The 22,322-nt window shown below is 47.1% G+C and overlaps 1 protein-coding gene across 1 annotated transcript in view; it reads right to left on the bottom strand.

Moving 5' to 3' along the window:
* Positions 1-1,396: 1,396 nt before the first annotated feature.
* Positions 1,397-22,322, bottom strand: part of LOC310785127 (serine/threonine-protein phosphatase 6 regulatory ankyrin repeat subunit A-like) — a 34,343-nt gene continuing 13,417 nt past the window's right edge. The window contains exons 3-29 of the mRNA XM_083646111.1: positions 20,522-20,600; positions 18,834-18,904; positions 18,468-18,668; positions 18,269-18,356; positions 17,959-18,101; positions 17,045-17,152; positions 16,833-16,937; positions 14,208-14,286; positions 13,933-14,047; positions 13,502-13,584; positions 13,355-13,418; positions 13,132-13,200; positions 11,878-12,018; positions 10,714-10,825; positions 10,272-10,298; positions 9,818-9,892; positions 9,486-9,687; positions 9,199-9,286; positions 8,871-8,988; positions 7,927-8,146; positions 6,147-6,234; positions 5,438-5,521; positions 5,002-5,150; positions 4,730-4,812; positions 4,353-4,435; positions 4,158-4,249; positions 1,397-2,571 (exon numbers count right to left, since the gene is read on the bottom strand). Of these exons, the coding sequence (XP_083502237.1) occupies positions 2,273-2,571; positions 4,158-4,249; positions 4,353-4,435; positions 4,730-4,812; positions 5,002-5,150; positions 5,438-5,521; positions 6,147-6,234; positions 7,927-8,146; positions 8,871-8,988; positions 9,199-9,286; positions 9,486-9,687; positions 9,818-9,892; positions 10,272-10,298; positions 10,714-10,825; positions 11,878-12,018; positions 13,132-13,200; positions 13,355-13,418; positions 13,502-13,584; positions 13,933-14,047; positions 14,208-14,286; positions 16,833-16,937; positions 17,045-17,152; positions 17,959-18,101; positions 18,269-18,356; positions 18,468-18,668; positions 18,834-18,904; positions 20,522-20,600 (3,066 nt within the window). The 3' untranslated portion in view covers positions 1,397-2,272. The remainder of the gene's footprint in view (positions 2,572-4,157; positions 4,250-4,352; positions 4,436-4,729; positions 4,813-5,001; positions 5,151-5,437; positions 5,522-6,146; positions 6,235-7,926; positions 8,147-8,870; positions 8,989-9,198; positions 9,287-9,485; positions 9,688-9,817; positions 9,893-10,271; positions 10,299-10,713; positions 10,826-11,877; positions 12,019-13,131; positions 13,201-13,354; positions 13,419-13,501; positions 13,585-13,932; positions 14,048-14,207; positions 14,287-16,832; positions 16,938-17,044; positions 17,153-17,958; positions 18,102-18,268; positions 18,357-18,467; positions 18,669-18,833; positions 18,905-20,521; positions 20,601-22,322) is intronic.

The following is a 22,322-nucleotide window of genomic DNA, read 5'->3' as shown; positions in this document are numbered from 1 at the left end:
CCGCACCGTTATATAAGCCGCAGGGGCCAAAAAAGGCCAAAAAACGGGAAAAAAGCCGCGGCTTATAGTCCGGAATTTACGGTAGTTAAATTTAACTCATCTCTATCTAAAGGTGTGTGCCCTTGTTCCTGTGGACAGGAAGTGGAGGCGGAGTCTAAAATGGACTTCCTGCTGGAGGGGAAGTTTGGTACATGTGTACCCGCCAGTGTTGGTGAGCGGGCTGGTCCTGGAGCAGCCAGACCATCTGGAGTCAGGCGCGGACTGCATAATCTGGCACGTCGGGCAAATGCCCGGTGGCCTGGCCTGGCCTGAATTTTTTTTTTTTTTTTTTTTTGGTGCCCGCAGTCAGGCCGCTCACTGAACAGCAGGCCAGGCGCCGCCTACTGGTTTACTAGTGGTTTTATTACTTTATTCAGGGTTAAAGTGGGTGCATCTCATTGTAAAATTGGACTCGGCCCAAATTGAGCTTCAAACGGCCCAAATTGGGCTTCAAACGGCCCAAATCGGGCTACAAACGACCCAAATTGGGCTTCAAACGGCCCAAACGCACGTCAGCCCGTATCGGCCTGGCCTGCTTGGTATCTACTGCCCGGCCTGAATTATGATCCCAGTCCGCCCCTGTCTGGAGTGGAGCGCAGACGGCAGGGCGGCCATGACAGTCTCCAACATGACCGCTGGACTGGTCACTGCCTGTCTCTACGGCCGCATGTATCACCTGGACCATGACTGAACTGCATGAATTAAATAGATGTGAGCGTCAGAAAACAGATTTTAAAATGGGATTCTGCGGCCTCGTGCCTACGACTGAATCACAGCAGTGCTGATATTAGCCAACAGCAGCACTCCCTCTCGTGTGATATTGCTTAATTATTGCTAACAATGGCTAGCGAGTGGATCTGACCAGTGAACAGTGAACTTCCCAGCTCAACTTTTCTGCAAATGGTATGCTAACTAAACAGATGTGACGTCATTTAGCCTCCACATCCCAGTTCTTTTGCGATAAAGGAACGCACGATTAGTGTCCGTCTCAAAGCAACCTTTGAACGAGTGACAACCTACCTCAATGTACCAGTCTGAGACTAAATAATAGTATACACATTTCACCTTTTATACATTTGCACATTGTCTTTCGATTTCTATAATAGAAAACCATACCATACTAAATAATCAAAAAGAAATCTTTATTTATTCATGTCTCATTCTTTATGAACATTGCACCAAGGATGAGCTCATCCTCTGCCCAAAAGTTGCTTGTTCCTAAAAAGGCAATGTTGCTCCATTTCTTACATCCACACTCCCTCTCTCACATACACTCCTCTCTTGGTCGCTCTCTCACCCACACCCACACCCACACACACACCCACACACACACACACACACACACACACACACACAGTGTCAGCCACTTTTCCTGTCTCCAGTACAGTACACAGACAATGTAATTACAGAGTTGCGAGTTAAAAACCCATGGGGCACCTCACTCTGCAGCCGACTCCTGAACCGAACATCCACCTGCTGTCAGAATCGGCTCCCGAAAGACAGACTGGGATTCAGTCTCCTGTCAGAACCAACTCAACAAACGACCTCCTCTCCTGTCGGAATCGAAAAGTGGTTCCGAAAAACGGACTCAGCACTACTAATGTGCGTGAGTGACAGCCATCAGTGTCTGCCATGATAGTTTGGGGAAGAACTTTGAATAAAAATCCATAAGTACAGCAGGGAAAAGAGTCTATCCGTCTCTTGGTCCCTTAGGATTGTCCCTCTGCCTTTTCCTCAGATGAAAGTTTCCCAACAGAGTCCAAAAAGCAGCCCTCTGAGCTTTTCTTCAGTAGTTGCCCTTCTAGTATAGTAGAGGAAAAAACATTGGGAAGGCGTGAAATCAATTCAGAAAATATCAGCAAAGAAAAAAAAAAACACTGATTTGACTTGACTGAAAAAGAAAAGGACACTGGTCTGTCTTACTGACCATACAGAAATGTAGTGTGTGTTCATCTTTCATTATTCCGCCCTCTTTGAATTTGTTTTTGTCCCCTGGGACATGCACCTTAATGAAGTAAATGCATCTGGTTGTATTTTAAGAGGCTTATCTACACCAACTGGTGTGGGGAAAAGAAAGAAACTGCCCAGATCACAAAAAATAATCCACCCACAGTCTCTGTTCTCTTCTCATCTGTTCTCTGTGATCTCTGTAAGGCTCCTGAGTGGGTTGGCCAGTCGCCAGCATTTCGGGGCCGTAGCCAATAGCGCTGAACCTGGGTCGGAGGGCGTGGCCTCAGTACGTCTCCGAATCGGAGTCGTTGAGCTCGTCGTCCGCGGAGAGCGAGGACAGTGGGCGGTCTGGCCTGCAGTAGGAGGCGTTGTCAGGCCTCAGAGGGGGCAGGGCGTCGAAGGCCACGCCTTTGGAGATGTGGTTGGAGGAGGGGCGGTGGTTGACGACTGTCCGAGCCATTGAGAGAGCAGGCAGGGTTGCTATGGTGACCATGGGGGAGGCGGGCATCATGGAGTTGAGGATGAGGGCGAGGCAGTCAGCCACGTCCCGGTTGGGAGCGCAGGCCAGTGCAGGGGTGTAACCTGGGGACAGGACAGGAAATGGTTGGTCATATTTCCGTGTAGAGCTGTAACGATTAGTCAATCGACAGAAAATTCATTGCCAGCTATTTTTATAATCGATTAATCATTACAATACTAAAATTCTCTCGTTCCAGCTTCTTAAAGTCGAGCTGAACCCAAAAATGACTTTTCTTTTCTCTTAGTTCAAATACCTGGGTATGCAGTGCACCTATTTAATAATGTATGCAAAAAAAAAAATCACAAAAATCTAATTCCTTTAGTTTTTCACACTTTTTCACATCAAAAGTTCATTTTTCAAGATTTCATTGATAACACTAATCTACAGTTTGCTGACGTCACCTAGTTCTATCAAATTTCTACCCGATTTCAACCAATCATATCACGACATGCAGCTGTCAATCAAATCTTCATTTCAGGATAATTTTCTCTTCCAAATGAAGTAGAAAATGGTGCCTAGTGCCTGTCATCTGGCAGAATTCCTTCCTATCCCATAAACTAACTACTAACTTGGTATGAAACATGAACAAAAAACAAAAACTATAATCTCTAAGAATGCAAAGAAATGTAACTGGCTTGTTAAAACGCGCATTCCAGGAATAGCGTATTTACAGAAATAGCGTAAAAGGCGCGCGCTTGAGAGCGTGGTTGTCAGGGGTTGCCCCTCTGAGATTTCAGGCGGGCGGGCAGCACCCATGCATCTGATTGTCCGCTCGCTCCGCACGAAGCAGGTGGCTGCCTGGTACTCTGCGGATCCCACTCGCGTAGCACGACAACACACTGAATCAGTTTCAGTTTCAAGTTTATTGTCATATGCCGGTAACAATGCAAAACATCCATCACCTGCAATGAAATTCTTATGCTCGAAAACCCACTCAACTTCACTGTTAAAAAAGACATAAAAGAAACATCAAAGGGAAGCAGAGTGTCTTAAAAAAACAAAAACAGGCAGAGTTCTTAAAAAAGGAATAAAAGGAATAAAAGCAAGTTAGTAAACACAAACATAAAACAGAGCCCCAATTACATAGCAGTCAGGACACACAGACATACATAAACACAAGACAAATCTACATATAATTTAAAAAGTGTGCTGTAGTGCAATAGAATCCCACTCGATTTGGGGGTGGAACACGCCATGATTGACCAATGCCAAAAAGCCAGTCGACAGAATTGTCAAATCAAATCATCGACACCGTATATGGTCCGCCTCTCAATTTGTTTTCAGTCTCCGACGCTCGCACTAGTGCATTCCGTTCCGGTTCACCTCGACTTCAAATGTGAATATTTTCTGGTTTAATTAGTTTAATCTGGTCTTCTAATCTATGACAGTAAACTGATTATCTTTGGGTTGTGGACTGTTGGTAAGGACAAAACAAGACATTTGAGGACATCATTTTGGGCTTTGGGGAAAAAGTGATCGACCGTTTTCACCATCTTGTGACATTTTATCGACCAAACGACAAATCGATTAATCTAGAACATGATCGTCAGATTAATCGATAATCAAAATAATTAGTTGCAGCCCTATTTCATTGCTAAAGTGTGTCTGAATGGAGGTTGTGCGCTAAAGCGGTGAGGTGGATGCTGACCATTCTCGTCCACTGCCAACACGCTGGCTCCTTTCCCCAGCAACTCCTGAACCACCACCGTCAGCCCGTTCCTGGCTGCTACATGCAGGGGCCTGCGGGGGAGAGGGTGGAAGGAGTTCAAGTAAATCAAATCTGAAGTTATTAGGTGACTGTATGGTTGAGCGCCCTACACTCTAGCAGGTCTACTGCACTTACGTCTGGAGAGCAGCATTGGTGGAGTTGATGAGGTTCTTGTCACTGAGCTTCTCCAGAATCAACAACGCGCTCGTCTCGTGACCCTGGGAGGAACAGAGAGCAGGGCAGCAGAGGAGAGTGCACAAAGAAAGAAGGGATGAGAGGACAATCAAGTTGGATTTGCAATAACAAACATGATTTATTTAAGCTCACCACCAGCGAAACGCATATTGATTTTGACAATTCTGACAAGTTTATTTTCTCTACCGCTGTTGGTTCTACGTCATAATGAGTCATATTTGGTCAGTGGATGATACTCAAAAGCTAAAAAAGAAAACAGACAGTGTGTGTGTGTGTGTGTGTGTGTGTGTGTGTGTGTGCGTGCATGCGTGCGTTACCTTGCTACAAGCCAGATGTAAGGCTGTGTTCCTGTGGTTATCCTGTAGTGTGAGGTCTGCTTTAGCGCTGCTCACCAACACTTCTGCAACAGACAGATGGAGAGGGTTACCTCCAGTTACACACACTGTGTGTGTGTGTGCATGTGTGTGTGTGTGTGTGTGTGTGTGTGTGTGTGTGTGTGTGTGTGTGTGTGTGTGTGACTGTGTGTGTGTGTGTGTGTGTGTCTGTGTGTGTGTGTGTGTGTGTGTGTGTGTGTGTGTGGTGTACTGACCCACAGCATTGGTCTGTCCATTGAGAGCGGCCATCATCAGTGGCGTGCTGCGAGTGTGCGTGTCGACGTTATTTGCCTGAGCTCCATGGGCCAGCAGCAGGGAAACACACTCCACATGGTCTGAAAAGGCTGCAGCGTGAAGGGAGGTCCTACAGTGACACACACACACACACACACACACACACACACACACACACACACACACACACACACACACACACACACACACACACACAGTCAACATGCTGACACATCTACTGCATCCATTTCTAGATAAGACAAAGAAATAATCCATTTCTAAGTTTGCCACAATGTGCCGTGCAGAGAACAAATACAGTCAGTTAGTATTTCAATGCATACTGTGTTTACTGTTGGACCAAATTGTTACTTGTATAACAAACAATGTAATGTAACAGTGTGTCAATGTGTTTTTCACCTGCCCTTGGAGTCAGTGGTGTTGACGATGGCAGCACCCAGGGCGTCAATCAACATCTCAGCTACTCCCTCGTTATCGTTCATTCTGAAACACACACACACACACACACACACACACACACACACAGTCACAATCACATACCTGCACACCAGCACACACAAACATGCAAGATGTGTACAGACCAGTGGGCAAGCTCTGCCACTTTCCCACGAGGACGCGGAAATGACCCCGAAAGCTGTAATTCCTCGAATGGCCACTTGAGGCAGGGCTCAGAAGTCCCCTCGTTCCCGTTCACCCCCTTGTTAAAATGCCCCACTTTTAAGCATCTTTACAGCCTGGGCCTTAACACGGTTTTGGTCTATAGCTAATTTCACCTTTTCATAACAACTGTCGGGGGGGGGGGGTCATTTCTTATATAACTCATCTGTTTGGAGTAAAATAGACAATAGAAAAGGGGGTGATTGACAGGTCGCCTGTCCAGTGATCGCGCAGCTTGCCGATCACGGACCAATAGCAGGCGGAGCTGCGGCTCTGGGAAACCCCCATCTCACGTGAGCTGCGGAAGGACTCAACCCATTCCCTCCCACTCTGCTGACGAAAAATCAAGATGGCGACGGCCACCAGTTCAACTCAAAGCGGGAGCCCAAAATCAATGGGATAGCTCTGTCCATATCTTTAGGTCAGTGGTACAGACACACGTTCTTCTTACACAGCACAGTGCAGTGGACTGAAGGAGTTGCCCTGAATCTTCCTGACTGCCTCCTGGTCTAACAGCATCTCCACACACGCATCGTATCCTAGAAAGAGAACAAGAGAAAGGCAGACAGACAGATGAAGGGATAGATATAGAAAGGGAGAGAGGAGGATAGAAGAGTTTGAATCAATAACCCTTTTCTGTCCAGTTTTTACTGGTGCAATACATGTGCAGTGTTACTAACACCCCATTTATACCTGTTTTTTTTTTATGTGACCTGTATCCGCATAAGTAATCTGGATGTTATCTGGATAAGGAAAAATGCATGTTAATGCAAGGTGTAAACGTATCGTAATGAGGATGTGATCAGATCTTCCTGACCACATCTGGAGGTAGTCTCGCTCACGTGTTAACACATTGACTGCCAGCCGTTTTTTTCTTGCTGTAGATAGCTTCTGCCAGGGGGGTTTTTGAGGATTCTAGGCTCATTTTACAAGAGCCGAGGTTTCTCTTCTGTTACGACTTCGTGAACACCAATCATCTAAAAAGAACTAATAGAATGTGTGCTTTCTCTGTCTAAAAGAGTTAGTTTGTAGAGTTAGTAGTTATGTAAGCATTAGCAGTTGAATACAGCATGGTTTCAGCATCAGAAAAAATATTTAGAGATAAACGGCTTTTTGTGAAATTCGATAGAACAGTCACTTTAACCATTCATTTTTGGCATCAGTAAGACCTAAACAATAGTTTTGAACAGTAATTTCCTCCATAACAGCAGTAAACTTCCCTCTGCTCAACTCCTCCCTCCTGTGGGCGTTCTTTTTGGCTGCAGCGCCATGTCACAAGCACTTTCCTACCTTTGCAAATGCACTTTCTCATACTCTCGACCTCTCAAATAAATTTCTGAATAGAAATTAAATTACTCTAAATTATAGCGAAAAAGAAACAAAAAAGAATGGGTTGAAAATCCCATTCTAAAAGCCTTTTAGAATGGGATTTGTTTCCAATTTGGTGTCGGACTAGGGGGCAGTCCCCGCTTGTCACCAGTTTGCTTTGCTGCTGCTGTGCGGGTGTGAGCCTGTCTGTGCGGCCGCTCTTTGAGGAAGTCTGGTTAGACTCGCTCGCTTCTTGGAGTTTTGGTTGAGGGCTTTGATGAAGCTTTTGCGATTCTGGTCATATTTATGCTGCGTGTTTCAAAGTGTGTCCCACCCGCAATCCACTATGCAAATCTGCAATCCCGCACCGCCAGCAATCAGCGCGAAATGAAAGCGCCTTCGCCAATCCACCTTCATGAGAATGGCTTCAGTCACACTGCTTTTTGCTTGCCTTCCTCTAGTCAGGAAAGCACTGTCACCACTTAGTGGGTCGGTGGAATGGGTTGTACACGTTGTACACGTCCAATACCTATATAAGAGATGTAAAAGGGTTCGATGCACATCCCACCGTCAAAAAAAAAAAATAGATTTTTTTTGACGAGTCAACTCGTCGCTGGCAGTGAACAGCTGGATTGTGTTTGACGACTACACTCGTCGCTGGCAATCAAGGTGTTAAGATCTCGTTCACCCCATCTACACCAGGTTTTTAAATGCGACCGCTGACCATTACCCAGAGAACTTATCCAGATACAGGTCACATTTAAAAACCAGGTGTAAATGGGGTGTAAGTAGTTTTCAGACATATCAAATCAGATTTATTTTTTTCCACTTTCACAAATGCTGTGCCATATATGCATAAGCTATAGCTTCAGACATAACAGACATGTCAATGTGTGTGTGATTGTTTCCTGCCCTGTCCTTACCGTTGTAGCAGGCCCAGTGAAGCGGTGTGTATCCCTGGTTGTCAGTGAGGTGTGTGTTGGTGTGTGAGGCGCTGGCGGCCTGCAGCAGGGCTCCCAGGGCGCCCACACGGCCGCAGGCGGAGGCCAGGTGCAGGGGCGTGCGGCCCCGGATGTCCCTCACACACACACTGGCCCCGCGCTGGAGGAGGGCCTCCACACACTCCTCCTGGCCTGTCACCGCCTGTACGGAAAAAAAACAGAATATAAATACACAACGTGTGTCTCACCCCGCGGTGTAGTGATGTTAGTGGCCGTGTCGGAGAGTGTCTCACTGCGTGGTGTAATGTTAGTGGCCGTGTCGGAGTGTGTCTCACTGCGTGGTGTAATGTTAGTGGCCGTGTCGGAGAGTGTCTCACTGCGTGGTGTAATGTTAGTGGCCGTGTCGGAGTGTGTCTCACTGCGTAGTGTAATGTTAGTGGGCGTGTCGGAGAGTGTCTCACTGCGTGGTGTAATGTTAGTGGCCGTGTCGGAGTGTGTCTCACTGCGTGGTGTAATGTTAGTGGCCGTGTCGGAGTGTCTCTCACTGCGTGCTGTAATGTTAGTGGCCGTGTCGGAGTGTCTCACTGCGTGGTGTAATGTTAGTGGCCGTGTCGGAGTGTGTCTCACTGCGTGGTGTAATGTTAGTGGCCGTGTCGGAGTGTGTCTCACTGCGTGGTGTAATGTTAGTGGCCGTGTCGGAGTGTGTCTCACTGCGTGGTGTAATGTTAGTGGCCGTGTCGGAGTGTCTCTCACTGCGTGCTGTAATGTTAGTGGCCGTGTCGGAGTGTGTCTCACTGCGTGGTGTAATGTTAGTGGGCGTGTCGGAGTGTCTCTCACTGCGTGCTGTAATGTTAGTGGGCGTGTCGGAGAGTGTCTCACTGCGTGGTGTAATGTTAGTGGGCCGCGTGTAAGAGAGTGTCTCTCACCGCGCGGTGTAGTGCTGTCCTGCCCCAGCGGTCCCGGGCCTCTACACTGGCTCCTTGACTGAGCAGTGAGTACACACACTCACTATGTCCACTCAGCACTGCCAACATCAAAGCTGTCCTGCACACACCAATGAAACATCAACAGCTAAGAGGTAACACAATGTCATAGCAGCAGCAGCAAAAGCAAAAGCAAAAACAAAAACAAAACAAAAAAATCAAGTCCAGAAATTTTCTAGAAATGAGAAGTAAGGTACCCTGACCCAAATCACTCGCTGAAAGCTTCCAACTTAAAACCATTTTGTATATCCACACACATACACACACTCACTGTCCGTTGGCATCTTGTATGTCCACAGAAGAGTGTTGTTCGTTGTTGCCCATGAGCAGGCGTAGGCACTCTGGGTGGCCATTCATAGCTGAAGGACACACACACACACACACACACACACACACACACACACACACACACACAGTTGGCACTATGCTGGAGTGTAACTCACATGAATCAAAAAGTTACAGTAATAAGTAACACATTTTTTAAAGTCAGGCTCCAAACCAAATGAATGTGATGTGTGAGGGTTGTATCCACACTGACTTGGTTGTAAGTGTGTGTACCTGCAGCGTGTATGGCCGTCCTCTTGCGCGTGTAGTCGCGGGCCATGGGCGAGGCTCCGTGGTGCAGCAGCAGGGAGACACACTCCTGGTGGCCCCTGGAGCAGGCCAGGCTGAGGGGCGTCCGGCCCTCGGGGCTCCGCACGTCCACGTCCAGCAGGGAGGACAGGAGCACCTCCAGCGCTCCACAGTGGCCATGGTACGCCTGGGTAGAGGGGAGACGCACACACACCAACAAGTTCAGTGTTGATAGTCAAGAGCAGTGAGAGTCAACGCACTAGAGACTGAGAGGTCATGAGTGTGAGAACGACAGACTGAGAAATCCCTGAACTCACCGCCAAGTGTAGAGGACTGACCGGGGCCTGGCTCTCTGAGTCACTCAGCATGTCTGTTCCCGACGTATCCATCAACTGACACAGAGAGGCGGTTGATAAAATACTGAATTAATTTCCAGGTTGACACAAATTGCATCTCACAGCCACATTAAACTGGCACAAAAAATAAAAGTTGTGTTCCCACTACTGTCAATGAGGAGCACCAATGAGGCAGATGATGAGCATCCACTTTTCAAGATGCTGTGTCTGGCGTCTCTTTTTAGTTGACTGACGACACTTTTTTTTTAATCAGCCAACCGATCGCAAGGAAGAGGAGAAGGCACTTTCTCAACAGCAGACTAGTGTGATCGCAACATAATATTTTGCCCAGCAGAGAGAGCTATCTGCCACAAATTAATATGTGGTCAAGGAGAGCAAAATGCATGAAAATAAATACTTAATGAAATCTTCTTACCACATCAAGAGGTGTCTCACTTGCTATCTGAAAGAAAAAGAAGGCAAATACTGTAAGTAAAGAAGATTCATGGCTCTTGTGGGAGATTATGCATTTTGTTTAGCGCACTATGCCATCTGCAGGGTTCATTTTGCTTGCTGTTCCATATGATGTATGCTGCTGGGTAGTGGCTGGGTAATATGCCCACCCAATAGACCACATCATTTTACAGTTGCAGATGTTTCTTCACAAAGCATACAATATGTAAAATGACTATGGTCTTTAATATTCCTAAAATATGTAGAGTGATCCACATTTGCATAATGCCTCAAGACTTTTCTCTACAATTCCAAACTTTTCAAGACAGGGGGATGATCAGTTTCAATTCCCATGTCTTTCCAAGTGTTCCAGTGCTCTGTAGGAACTCTGTCATGTGACACATTTGCATGGTAGTTGTTCGCACCAGCTCCAGGCAGAGTGTGTGTCCGTAGGCCGAGGCGTAGTGCACTGCACTGTAACCCTGTTTGTCTCTCACTCCTGGATCAGCATCGTTCCTCAACAGATACTCCAGACACCTGACAGAGAGAAAGAACAATAAGACACGCACAATGCAAGCAAACCTCAAACTTCAAGCAAAAGCTACCGTCAAGACATTCAGGATTCCCTGTTGCACTACTAGCAGTTTGTTTGCAAGAAACTCTCTCTCACGCACACATAGCCAGGGGTGTCCGCTTTCACCGCTACTGTTCGCCATCGCCATTGAACCCCTATCGATTGCTTTGAAGACTGAAGAGGGTTTGAAAGGGATCCAGAGGTGGGGCACGGAGCACAGGGTCTCGTTGTATGCTGACGACCTCCTTTTATATGTATGTGATCCCTTAGCCAGTATCCCACGTATCATGTCAGTCTTGAAATCCTTCGGTGCGATTTCGGGATACAAACTAAACATTCAAAAAAGTGAGTGCCTCCCTATTAATAAACCGGCCGACATAATTCCATCTACGTCAATACCTTTTAGATTATGCAACTCTGGTTTTAAATATCTCGGCATTCAAATCACTCGATCCATCTGTACATTACAGGATAAGAACCTGACTAACCTTACAGCCTCAGTTAAAGCAGACCTCCAAAGGTGGGATCGCCTGCCTCTTTCTCTGGCGGGTCGAGTCCAAACAGTTAAAATGAACATACTTCCTAGATATTTATATATTTTTCAATGTTTGCCCATTTTTCTTTCTAAATCGTTTTTCATTACCATCGATGGTATTCTCTCTTCTTTCATTTGGGCGGGCAAGCACGCAAGAGCTGGCAAGTTGTTACTACAGGGGAACAGGTCCCATGGCGGACTGGGCTTACCAAACCTCATGGGCTACTACTGGGCGGCCAACGTGCATAAGATCATGCTCTGGTTCACCTCCCCCCAAAGTAGTTGGTGTCAGATTGAGGCCATGTCATGCCGTTCTACATCACTTCAGGCTCTCGCGTGTAGCACCCTACCCGTATCTTTCTTACAGTTCACTTCTAATCCCATCGTGATAAGCTCTCTCACGCACACATAACGCCGCCCCCCCCCTTCCCAACACACACACACACACACACACACACACACACACACAGTAGAACTTACTTTCCATCAGTGTCTACTGCAGCAGCGTAGTGGAGGGGGCTGCAGCCTCTCTGGTCCAGCTCGTTGACGCTGGCCCCGGAGCCCACCAGGGCAAACACACACTGGTAGTTGCAGTTGGCCGATGCATAGTGGAGCGGAGTCCTGGGACAGTCAGGGAGCCAATGTCGGCCATTATTCACACCAGCAAGGACTGCATATCCCGTCTCCTCTACCCACCCCATCTGCTCCAAAAAACCTCTGCCTGCCTCTCTTTCTTTAGCCCTTTTTTCTCTCCTAGCTTCCTCTATTACGAGGTTTTCAAAGCGGGAGGCGGGCCTCCCCAGGGAGGGGCTCCAAACTGTTTCAGGGGATGCTCAGTGAATTGAAGTGAAAAAATGTTACATTCCTCATTACATTAAATGTTGTTATTGAAAGAAGATCACATAGAATAGCCTAAATGTGTGTGATTTGGTTAAAGAGATAGCTCAAAGATAGTAGTTTTGGGGAATTTCACAGTTTTCCCCACTTTCCCAGAGTCAGAAACAAATAAATGCCTATTCGTGGCTCAATTGTTGAGTGTCTATGGGATGGGGGTCGCATTTTCCCAAGCCTTGTCTAAGGGGAGGCCCACAGTCTCAGACTTTGAAAACCCCTGCTCTATCACATTTCATTCTATGGATACAGGGATATTGTCAGGGCATCTTACAACTGAATGTTTGTACATTTTGTGATCAAGAAATTTAAGCTTATTACAAATGTGCTAATTGTAAATAGCTTTGTCTGTAACCACTCACAATGTAGTTATTAATCCCTATTCAAGTGCGCTTGGCCACCCTTCTCAGCTAGACTAGAAATATCGTACGCTCATTTCCAGCACGCCGCCTGCCTTCGTGCATGTCAGTTGAGCAACTGAGTAATTGTGCGCCGCGGAATCCACCTTATTATATACTAGTGAGATGCCTAAAATGTCAATGAGAATGTAAATGCTGGACTACATCAGACTGGGCAGCTCATTGCCATCACCATTAAGAAGAGTAGCTACTTCCAAGGTGGACTTGTTACAATTTACTCTTTTTCATGGATCGCGTTCTCTCAGGGCCATTTGACATTCTCAAATGAATTAAACCACGTTCTTACTAGGAGATATGCAAAACAGTCTCAGTAAATTAGATGCAGAAAGCAGCTGTGGCATACATTGAAAAAATAATCATATAACTTCGATAGCAATGACAAGTCCAAATTAAATCTCGCAGTCGGCATAGAAAATGAGCTCACCTTCCAAAGTTGTCTTTCCGGTTAAAGTCGGCCCCTGTGTTTAACAGCAGGTTCACACACTCCAGGTTCCTGTTTGGAGAGAAAGAGTCACTGTTTCATTGACATACCAATCCAAGAGACTGCAGGTAAAAAGGAGGCTAAGAATGAAGAGGAGAGGAAATTGAGAGGATCGAGTGCCAGAGATGAAACAATGATGGAGCATGGAGTAGAAATACCGACTGACCCTCCAGCTGCAGCAGCATGTAGGCAGGTCCTTCCAAAGTCATCGGGGGTGTCGATGTCGAAGCCTGAGTAAATATGCAATCAGCATCAATTTCGATGTCAACTAGTGATGCCAGTGGCAAGAATGCTGCCAGCGTGGTAAGTGTACCTGAGGACAGCAGCTTCCTGCAGCAATCTGAGAAGCCACTGAGAGCTGCCAAGTGGAGGGGGAACATCCCATGAATACCTCTCCTGCAAAGAGAAGAGCACACGGGACAGTTACAAGCCTTCACAGGACATGGAGGCCATGGCCTCTGAGCAGGTGTGCATTTCTGATGAGAGAGAGAGAGAGAGAGAGAGAGAGAGAGAGAGACCTTGATTTTAACAATCTCACCAGTCCTCAAAAGGTTCACACATTAAGGGAAATTAGCAACAATAATGAATGAAGAAAAACACTGTGGACTGTTCTTATTTTAATGTTGTTATGTTTAATGTCTTCTGTATTAACCCCGATTTTTACAAATAAAGTGGACACTGAATTCAGTAGAAACATATTGAGAAACAAGGATGTCGGTGTGCCTAATGTGCATTGTGACTAACCTGGCGGTGTTGGCCCCGTGGTTGATGAGTGCGGTGATGATGAGCTCGTGGCCGTAGCGAGCAGCGATGTGAAGGGCTGAGTTCTTGCTCTTGTCCTCACAGTCAATCTCCGCTCCTGCATGCAGTCCCATAATACAACATGAGGCCAAACATTAAAACAATATGTACGCCGACAATTTGTCATGTCACATCTTCACACAAATTTACAATCAGCGCGCCTGCACATTCAAAACTATTAGAGGCTTGACAGCACACTGTGGGGGGGGGGCTCTCACCATTTTGAATGAGGGCCTGAGAGCGAGAGAACCTGCCATGGGCAGCTGCCATGTGGAGGGGAGTCTTACCATCCTTACTCTAGATGGGGGGAGAGAGAGAGACACACACACACACACACACACACACACACACAGGGAGATTGGGAGAAAAGAGGGTGTTGTTACTTCCTGTAGGAAGACAACATTTCAGTAGTACAGTACATCATGAGACATCATCTGAGTTTGGGCAGTTGACTGCACTGTGAACTCTTAGTGAGGTCATCACTGCACTGTGAACTCTTAGTGAGGTCATCACTGCACTGTGAACTCTTAGTGAGGTCATCACTGCACTGTGAACTCTTAGTGAGGTCATCCCTGAACTGTGAACTCTCAGTGAGGTCATCACTGCACTGTGAACTCTTAGTGAGGTCATCACTGCACTGTGAACTCTTAGTGAGGTCATCACTGCACTGTGAACTCTCAGTGAGGTCATCACTGCACTGTGAACTCTCAGTGAGGTCATCCCTGAACTGTGAACTCTTAGTGAGGTCATCACTGCACTGTGAACTCTCAGTGAGGTCATCCCTGAACTGTGAACTCTTAGTGAGGTCATCACTGCACTGCGAACTCTCAGTGAGGTCATCCCTGAACTGTGAACTCTTAGTGAGGTCATCACCAGCCTGGGGTTTAAAGCCCGAGAACACACCGATGTGACAGTCGGCCGCCTGCAAGGTCTGGGCAGTCGGTGAGCGTCTGTCGCCCCCTAGTCTTCGTGGTGTGTCCTGCACCGTTGGCACTAGTCGGCCTTGTGCCATGAACCAGGATGTACGTGCTAGTTGACTGTCGGCTGTAGTATTTGCGGTGTGGTCAAGTGCAACGTTTTGGCCACTAGTTCTTTGCAGTCGACCCAACGTGTTTTCCGGGCTTAACTCATTGAGTGCCAATGACGTCGATCGACGTCAAAGTAAGTAGTGACGTAGAGTGCCAATGACGTCGATCGACGTCAAATGTGTTTTTTGGCGGTGGGACGTGGATCAAAGCATCCTGCATCTCCTGTACAAATATTGTAGCTATTGAAGGTGTATAACCTATTTTACGGACTCATTAGGTGGTGACAGTGCTCTCCAGATTAGAGAAAGGTCAGGAAAACAGCAGGAAAAAGCCCCGTGATGAAAGAGAAACCGCTCATGCTGCAGCCAGAGCCATATAGATTGCTCTGGCTGCAGCTGACGTTGGCTACGAACAGCAGTCAATCCGCTCCCACAACTGAGCCCCTCTGCCTCTGTATAGTTTCTCCACACGATTAGCCGCCAGAAAAGCAGCACCCGACACTGAAAAGCCAAACCATTCTCAGCAGTCCGGTTTGGCTTTTCCGTGTCGCGCTGGGAGCCGGCGCACAAAAACGGAGCACTCCGAAAATAGACGCTGGGTGCGTGAGGCTGTGTGTTAGTGTGGGGAGGAGTTTGCAGCTGAGGGGGGGGAGAGGGGGGTGGGGCACGCAGGGCACCACACAACTACACCACGTCACTACATCAGAAAATATTAGCTAGAGTCAGTGAATGTGCTTGAAATGCTTCATTTCACAAAAGGCTGAATAACTCAGCTTCTAATTTGAAACGCCTGAAAACGCTGAAAACAACCTATCTTCTCCGGCTCATAACTAAAGAACGGAAAATGGTATCAATAAACTTTTTTTTTCCTGATGATACAATAGAGTCTCCTTGTTCTTTGTGCGTGTTCGGTGTTTACATAGTAATATCACACAATATTCTGTGGGCCTCGAGAAATCACTGAAAACGCTCTGAAACTCTGGCACTGGGAGCGTCCGTTCTCCAAAAGTGGCTGGCACTCAATGAGTTAAGAGCTTAGAAAGAATGGAAGCTATCTTAAGGCCCAATTATACTCCATTTTCATACCAAAATAAATGCATCCATTTCAAACTGTGTAATCGTCACTGCCCACATACTTCCATGCATCTTTCATGTTGGTATGATGTTAAGCAATACATCCACCAGTGGGCAGTAGAGAGTCAAATGTGTGAGTGTGCGTGTGGTTCTGCTCCGTTTCATGCGTATCCGTAAGCTTTCAGAGGACAGACAGAAATATGTACGAAATGAATGCGGAGTACGGACAGAAGGCTGTCCGTCTCCGTCTTTAACGGAGTATAATTGGGGCCTTTACACAGACATGTGCAGTGCACCACAAACTCGCTCGCTCGCTCTCTAAGCAGCTTGCAGCCTGAGGGAGTCGGCTCCCCCCCATCGTCCATATGGTCTTGCATCTTGAGGCTGTGTGGAGCCAATATCAGTTTCCATCAGTGCTAACAAAGTGTTTACGACACTGTAGTTTCTTTGGTCATTTCCTGCTAGTAGCTACTGAGCAGCTGATGCTTCCTGCTGAGCAGCGTTTGCTGTACCCGGGGGTCAGAGTACGTTGGTTCTGAAACAGGTTCACACCTGGTCCATTACAGGATCCGTTACAGCAGCAGGTGCTGCCATATAAGAATGGCTTGTAATGTGAAGGAAACGCTATATGCTGAGATGTACTTAAGTATGGCTCATAATGTGAAGGAAACGCTATATGCAGAAGACGTATTTGCGCGTGCTTGAATGTGCATGTCTATGTATGGCCACACTGAGTACTCACCCTCATGTTGACATGAGCACCGTGGGCCAGCAGCAGCTCTTGGCACAGCGCCCCCTGGCGGGAGGAGGAGGCAAAATGGAGCGCAGAGAAGCCCCTCTCATTCGCCTGACATAGGACGGTAAATAATAACACAATTAAACACACACAGCCGTTGTCAGACTGCAGGCTCACACTATGTCACATGACCATGTCACATGGAGACACACGCATACCTGGTTGACGTTGGCCCCAGCCTCGATGAGCTCATTCACCACCACATCCTGTCCGTTATAACAGGCGACATGGAGCGGGGTGTTGCCATAGGCATTCACTTCGTTGATCTGCACAGGCAGACAGAGAACAGTATGAATGGATGTCTCGCTGTGTATATTTATTATACAGCCTAACTTTTCAGGCACTGAGGAAAAAAGAGGTGCAATTTTTTAGTTAAACTTCTGCTTGGTCCAAGCGTCATGTCATGGCACATTTCAGTTCTGTTTATCACACAAGCATGTCTCAAAGGGCTTTACATAGCATCGTCACAGGATACTAGATGTCCAGCATTTTGCGAGAGAGAGAGAGCCCGCGATAGATAGAGAGGGAGAGAGAAAGAGAGACACCGAGACAGAGAGAGATAAAGCTGCCCGAGGCTGCCCGGAGGAGACTAGACGGATTCACGTCCATTTATGGACAAGATATTATGAGGATATGAACCGCTACGTTGCAGAAAATACGTTATTTACAGTGTGTACTGCGTATGCCCTGTTTTCGCCCGTTTTGGCCAGTTCGGACTCTACTCGGACCTGAATATCTTCTATGGCGATCAGAATTAAACCAAAGTTCTCTGGGTGAGTAAAACATCATATTTTAAGCTGGAAATAAGGTCCGGGGTATAAAAAACCAGAATTCTCCTTTAAGGATAATGTCAGTTGTTGGCTACTGTATTTTTTTCCCCCAATTTAAAATGCTGATAATATGTATGTATGTGTGAATGTGTGAATAAAGTGTGCCTGTGATTAGCACTGACAATACTGAGTGAAAAACACACTCTGCGTGCCTCCTTGTGTGTGTGTGTGTGTGTGTGTTTGTGTGTGTGTGTGTGTGTGTGTGTGTGTGTGTGTGTGTGTGTGTGTGTGTGTATTCTGACCTGGACCCCCAGGCCTAGCAGGTAGTGCACGGTGCTGCTCATGCCGCTGGAGGCGGCTGCATGGAGCGGCGTGTAGGCCTTCTTGTCCTTACAGTCCACCTCGGCTCCACTGGCCACCAGCAGCCTCACCACCTCCAGATGACCTGAAGCAGAGAGAAAGAACTGGATGGAACCTTGACCCCAACTCTGTGTGTGTGTGTGTGTGTGTGTGTGTGTGTGTGTGTGTGTGTGTGTGTGTGTGTGTGTGTGTGTGTGTGTGTGTGTGATTCATATTGTGACAGAAAGTCCATTCGCACAGCATCAGTCTTACCCATGTAGGCTGCCCAGTGGATGGCTCTCCTGTCCTTCTTATCAAATGCATTAATGTTGGCTCCTCTGGACAGCAGCAGCTTCACCATCTGACACACACACACACACACACACACACACACACACACACACACACGCAAAATGTAATAGGTGCCGACATGTTTATGTGTGGTATGTGTGTGTGTGAGTGAGAAACGGACCTCCACGTGTCCACTGAAGGCAGCATGGTGCAGGGCAGTGCGTCCTGCCCGGTCAGACACGTTGACGTTGCTGAGCAGAGGGACCAGGGCCTCGGCGCAGCGCACCGCCTTGTTGCTAGAGGCAACATGGAGCGGCGTCTGCCAGTTCTTGTCCCGCGCGTTAACGTCCGCACTGTGCTTCAACAACACAGACACTGCGTCCTGCACAGACAGAGACAATATAGTTCAGGATTTAATAACAGACGATGAGATTCAGTGTATTTCATGACTTGCGTTCATTACTTTGTCACATGAGTTGTGACAAAGGAAAAGCTGCAGTAGAGTCACAGGAGTACACAAGGTGTGTGTCATGTGTTAATGTGTTACCTCACTGCAAGAGGCGACAGCTCGATGAAGAGGAGTCAACCACTTGTTATCTTTGGCATTAACTCTGGCTCCTTGGGGGAGACAGAGAGAGAGAGAGAGACAGAGAGAGAGACAGAGAGACAGAGAGAGAGACAGAGAGACAGAGAGAGAGACAGAGAGACAGAGAGACAGAGAGAGAGAGAGGAGGGAGGGAGAGAGAGAGAGAGAGAGAGAGAGAGAGAGAGAGAGGAGGGAGACAGACATTCAGACAGTCAGACAAACAAGCAAACAAGCAAACAAATAATTTCTTTAATATGTAACTTGTTAGGTAAGAACCGAGCACGCAGGGAGAGAAAACACAGAGAACCTAACCCATGTTGAAAGCCTAAAAAAACATCTGATCATTGAAAACAGAGAGCACGTGCGAGAGAAAAAGGTTTGCTTAAAGAAAAAGGTTAAATGTCTTGTGGGAGGGGGTATCCCATGAGCCACTAGTGCCTGGAGAGTGTAAAAACTCCCATGATCCTTTTGGGACTGTTGGGGGTTAAAATAGCCCAGAAATTGCACCTGTTGTTGCCCCTTCACGTCACTGAACAACAGTACACACACACACACACACACACACACACACACACACACACACACACACACACACACACACACACACACACACACACACACACACACACACACACACACACACACACACACACACACACACACACAGCCCTCAACTCTCAAGTGTTTTACGTCAACGCTGCCCCCCCCCCCCCCCCCACCTCCTGACCTGCTCAGCTGACTTCACAGAAAGCCAAGCCGTAGAAAACCAATCAGATGAGCGATGTCACCAAGAGAAGACTGACAGCCACATAGCAGAGAGCAGAGAGCAGAGAGCAGAGAGCAGAGAGCAGAGAGCAGAGAGCAGAGAGCAGGGAGCAGGGAGCAGGGAGCAGAGAGCAGAGCGCACGCGGAGCAGCTGTGAGGAGTGCAGGCAAAGCAGAGGGCCGGACAGACAGGGGATTACAAGGTCAAGTGACAGGAGACACGGTCGGCTGGAGAGGGTAACATCTCAAATGACTAGTTCGACAAACTGCACTGCAAAAATATGCCCACCTTAATGCTTGATTTTAGCCTAACTATTGAGTCTTGTAGGGCTGCCCCCTAATAGTTGACCGACCGAGCAATTGTGATGTCATCAGTGAGTGATGTCATCAGTGATGTAACTCGAGCATTTTGAGGGTTGTCAGTCAGTCAGCTTCCATCAGGCAGAGCCAGATGTAGGCCGGCAGCCATGCTTGCTGGCAAAAAAAAGAATCAGATTATTTCTGATGTACAGTATAATGTTGAATCTTCCACGGGTAAAAACCTGTCATTTGACACCAGAAGCATCAAAATTGCCCTGGACAGTGAAATTCTATGGCCAAAAAAAAAGCAGACATTTTGAAATTTATGTGGAATAAATCTGGCTTCTCTGTGGTCATAAATGTTGGTTTGATAGCAATCACTCATATTGGACAATGCTACACAAAGTTGCCCCTAAAATACTATTTCCAGGCTGGAAAAATCTTGATTTTTGCGTGGCTAAAATGTTTTTTTTAATCAAAAGAACAATCCCCAAGGATTATTTGAACGAATTTTGGTGCTTCTTTCCACATGTGAACTCTTTTTCTTGAATCTGCTCCACTATAGACAGATGGCTACAGCTTTACCTGAGAGGATGAGCAGCTCAATGATCTCAGCATCTCCCAGGTAGGCTGCAGCATGCAGGGGCGTCCGCTTCTCATTGTCCTAATAGGGGACACACACACACACACACACACACACACACACACACACACACACACACACACACACACACACACACACACACACACACACACGAAGCAAAACACTTAGTACTTTATGGGTTAAGTAGCAGCACTGACGGATACACAGGACAGAGCTCACCTTGACGGGCTGTACTCTGTACTTTCTACTCCTTACATTTTCAAAACAGGCTAGTTACTTTGGCTTTAATGCACGGCAGACTAAAACGATGCAACGTATTGTTTTGTTCGTTTGTGTTTCTCTCTCTCGTCGTCGCACATCCAAAACAAGACACAGAGTCTAAATAAGGCGTGGCCGATGATGTCACAAATAAATCACTGATGATGTCACAGATGATGCCATCAGCATAGTGATGTCATCAGTGAGGGATGTCATCAGTGATGTCACTCAAGCAATTGTGATGTCATCAGTGAGTGATGTGATCAATCATATGTCATGATGTAATAATGTTATGATGTCATGTTATGATGTCATAATGTCCACCCACATTTGGTCCCTTCATAAGGTTGTCAGTGTGGTACAGTGACAGATCTGAAGGAATGGCTGTTCGACCAAGGCATCGCCACATGCAGCAGGTCCATGATGCCGCCGACGCAGGAGACCTGGACAAACTGAGGAGCCTGCTGCAGGAAGGCCACTTTGAAAGGCAGATGAATGAGGAGTGTTTTTGTGGGTGTGAGCAGACCCCTCTGGGGCTCGCAGCCTATGGTGGTCATGCTGCCTGTGTGGACTACTTGATGACCCAGGGAGCACAGGTAGACCTAGCTGATGAGAATGACATCACACCTCTCTGGTATGCCGTGTACTATGATCAACTGGACTGTGTCTGGATCCTCCTGAAAGCCGGGGCCGACCCTAACAGAAGCAATAGATTCATCTATGACACCCCTTTCTACATCAGTGCTGAACGCAGAGACCTGGCCTGCTTCCGCCTGCTGCTCCAGGGTGCTGGCGTTCTGACGTGTGGCATGGCTACTTTCCTGCTGGACGTGGTGCTGCAGTACAGGTGCGAGGTGGCGGTGGCCTTTGTCCTGCTGCTGCTGGACCACGGCGCTGACCCTGAGCAGGTACAGCAGCTAGAGCTGGGGAGGCTGGATCCTGATGCTTACAGGGTCTTTCTGGAGGCCAAGAGACATCCTCGCAGTCTGGCCCAGGTGTGTCGGAACCGGATCCGCCAAGTGCTGGGCACACATCGCCTGATCCAAGTCCACTCCCTACCACTAACACAAATGATGAAGGACTTCGTGCTCCACCAATCTGACTTGAAAGACTATCAGTGTGTTTATTCTGATTTCCTAAATTTACATTCTAAGCTTCAAGTAAATCTAGGACCAGAGACTATATCCATCATTAAAAAGCACTCCTGCATTGCATGTAGGAATGGTGCAGTGAATCTGTAGTTTATACACTACTCACGACACACCAGTAGAGTGAATCTGTAGTTTATACACTACTCACGATACACCAGTAGAGTTCTGTAACAAAGTGAATCTGTAGTTTATACACTACTCACGACACACCAGTAGAGTTCTGTAACAAAACAGTAGTGTTTTCAATAGTGATCAAGCAGGGAATTTAGCTACTTGGTGTTAGTAGTAAAAAGCTGTCATTGTTGTGATGATGCAATCAGTGATGTCATACTTGCTCCTGTGATGTCATTGGTGATGTCATACATCCCAAAGT

This window comes from Poromitra crassiceps, assembly GCF_964638095.1.
Source record: "Poromitra crassiceps genome assembly, chromosome: 11".
NCBI lineage: Eukaryota > Metazoa > Chordata > Actinopteri > Beryciformes > Melamphaidae > Poromitra > Poromitra crassiceps.
Note: the sequence above shows the minus strand (reverse complement) of the source record. Positions and strands in the feature narration are given on the sequence as shown.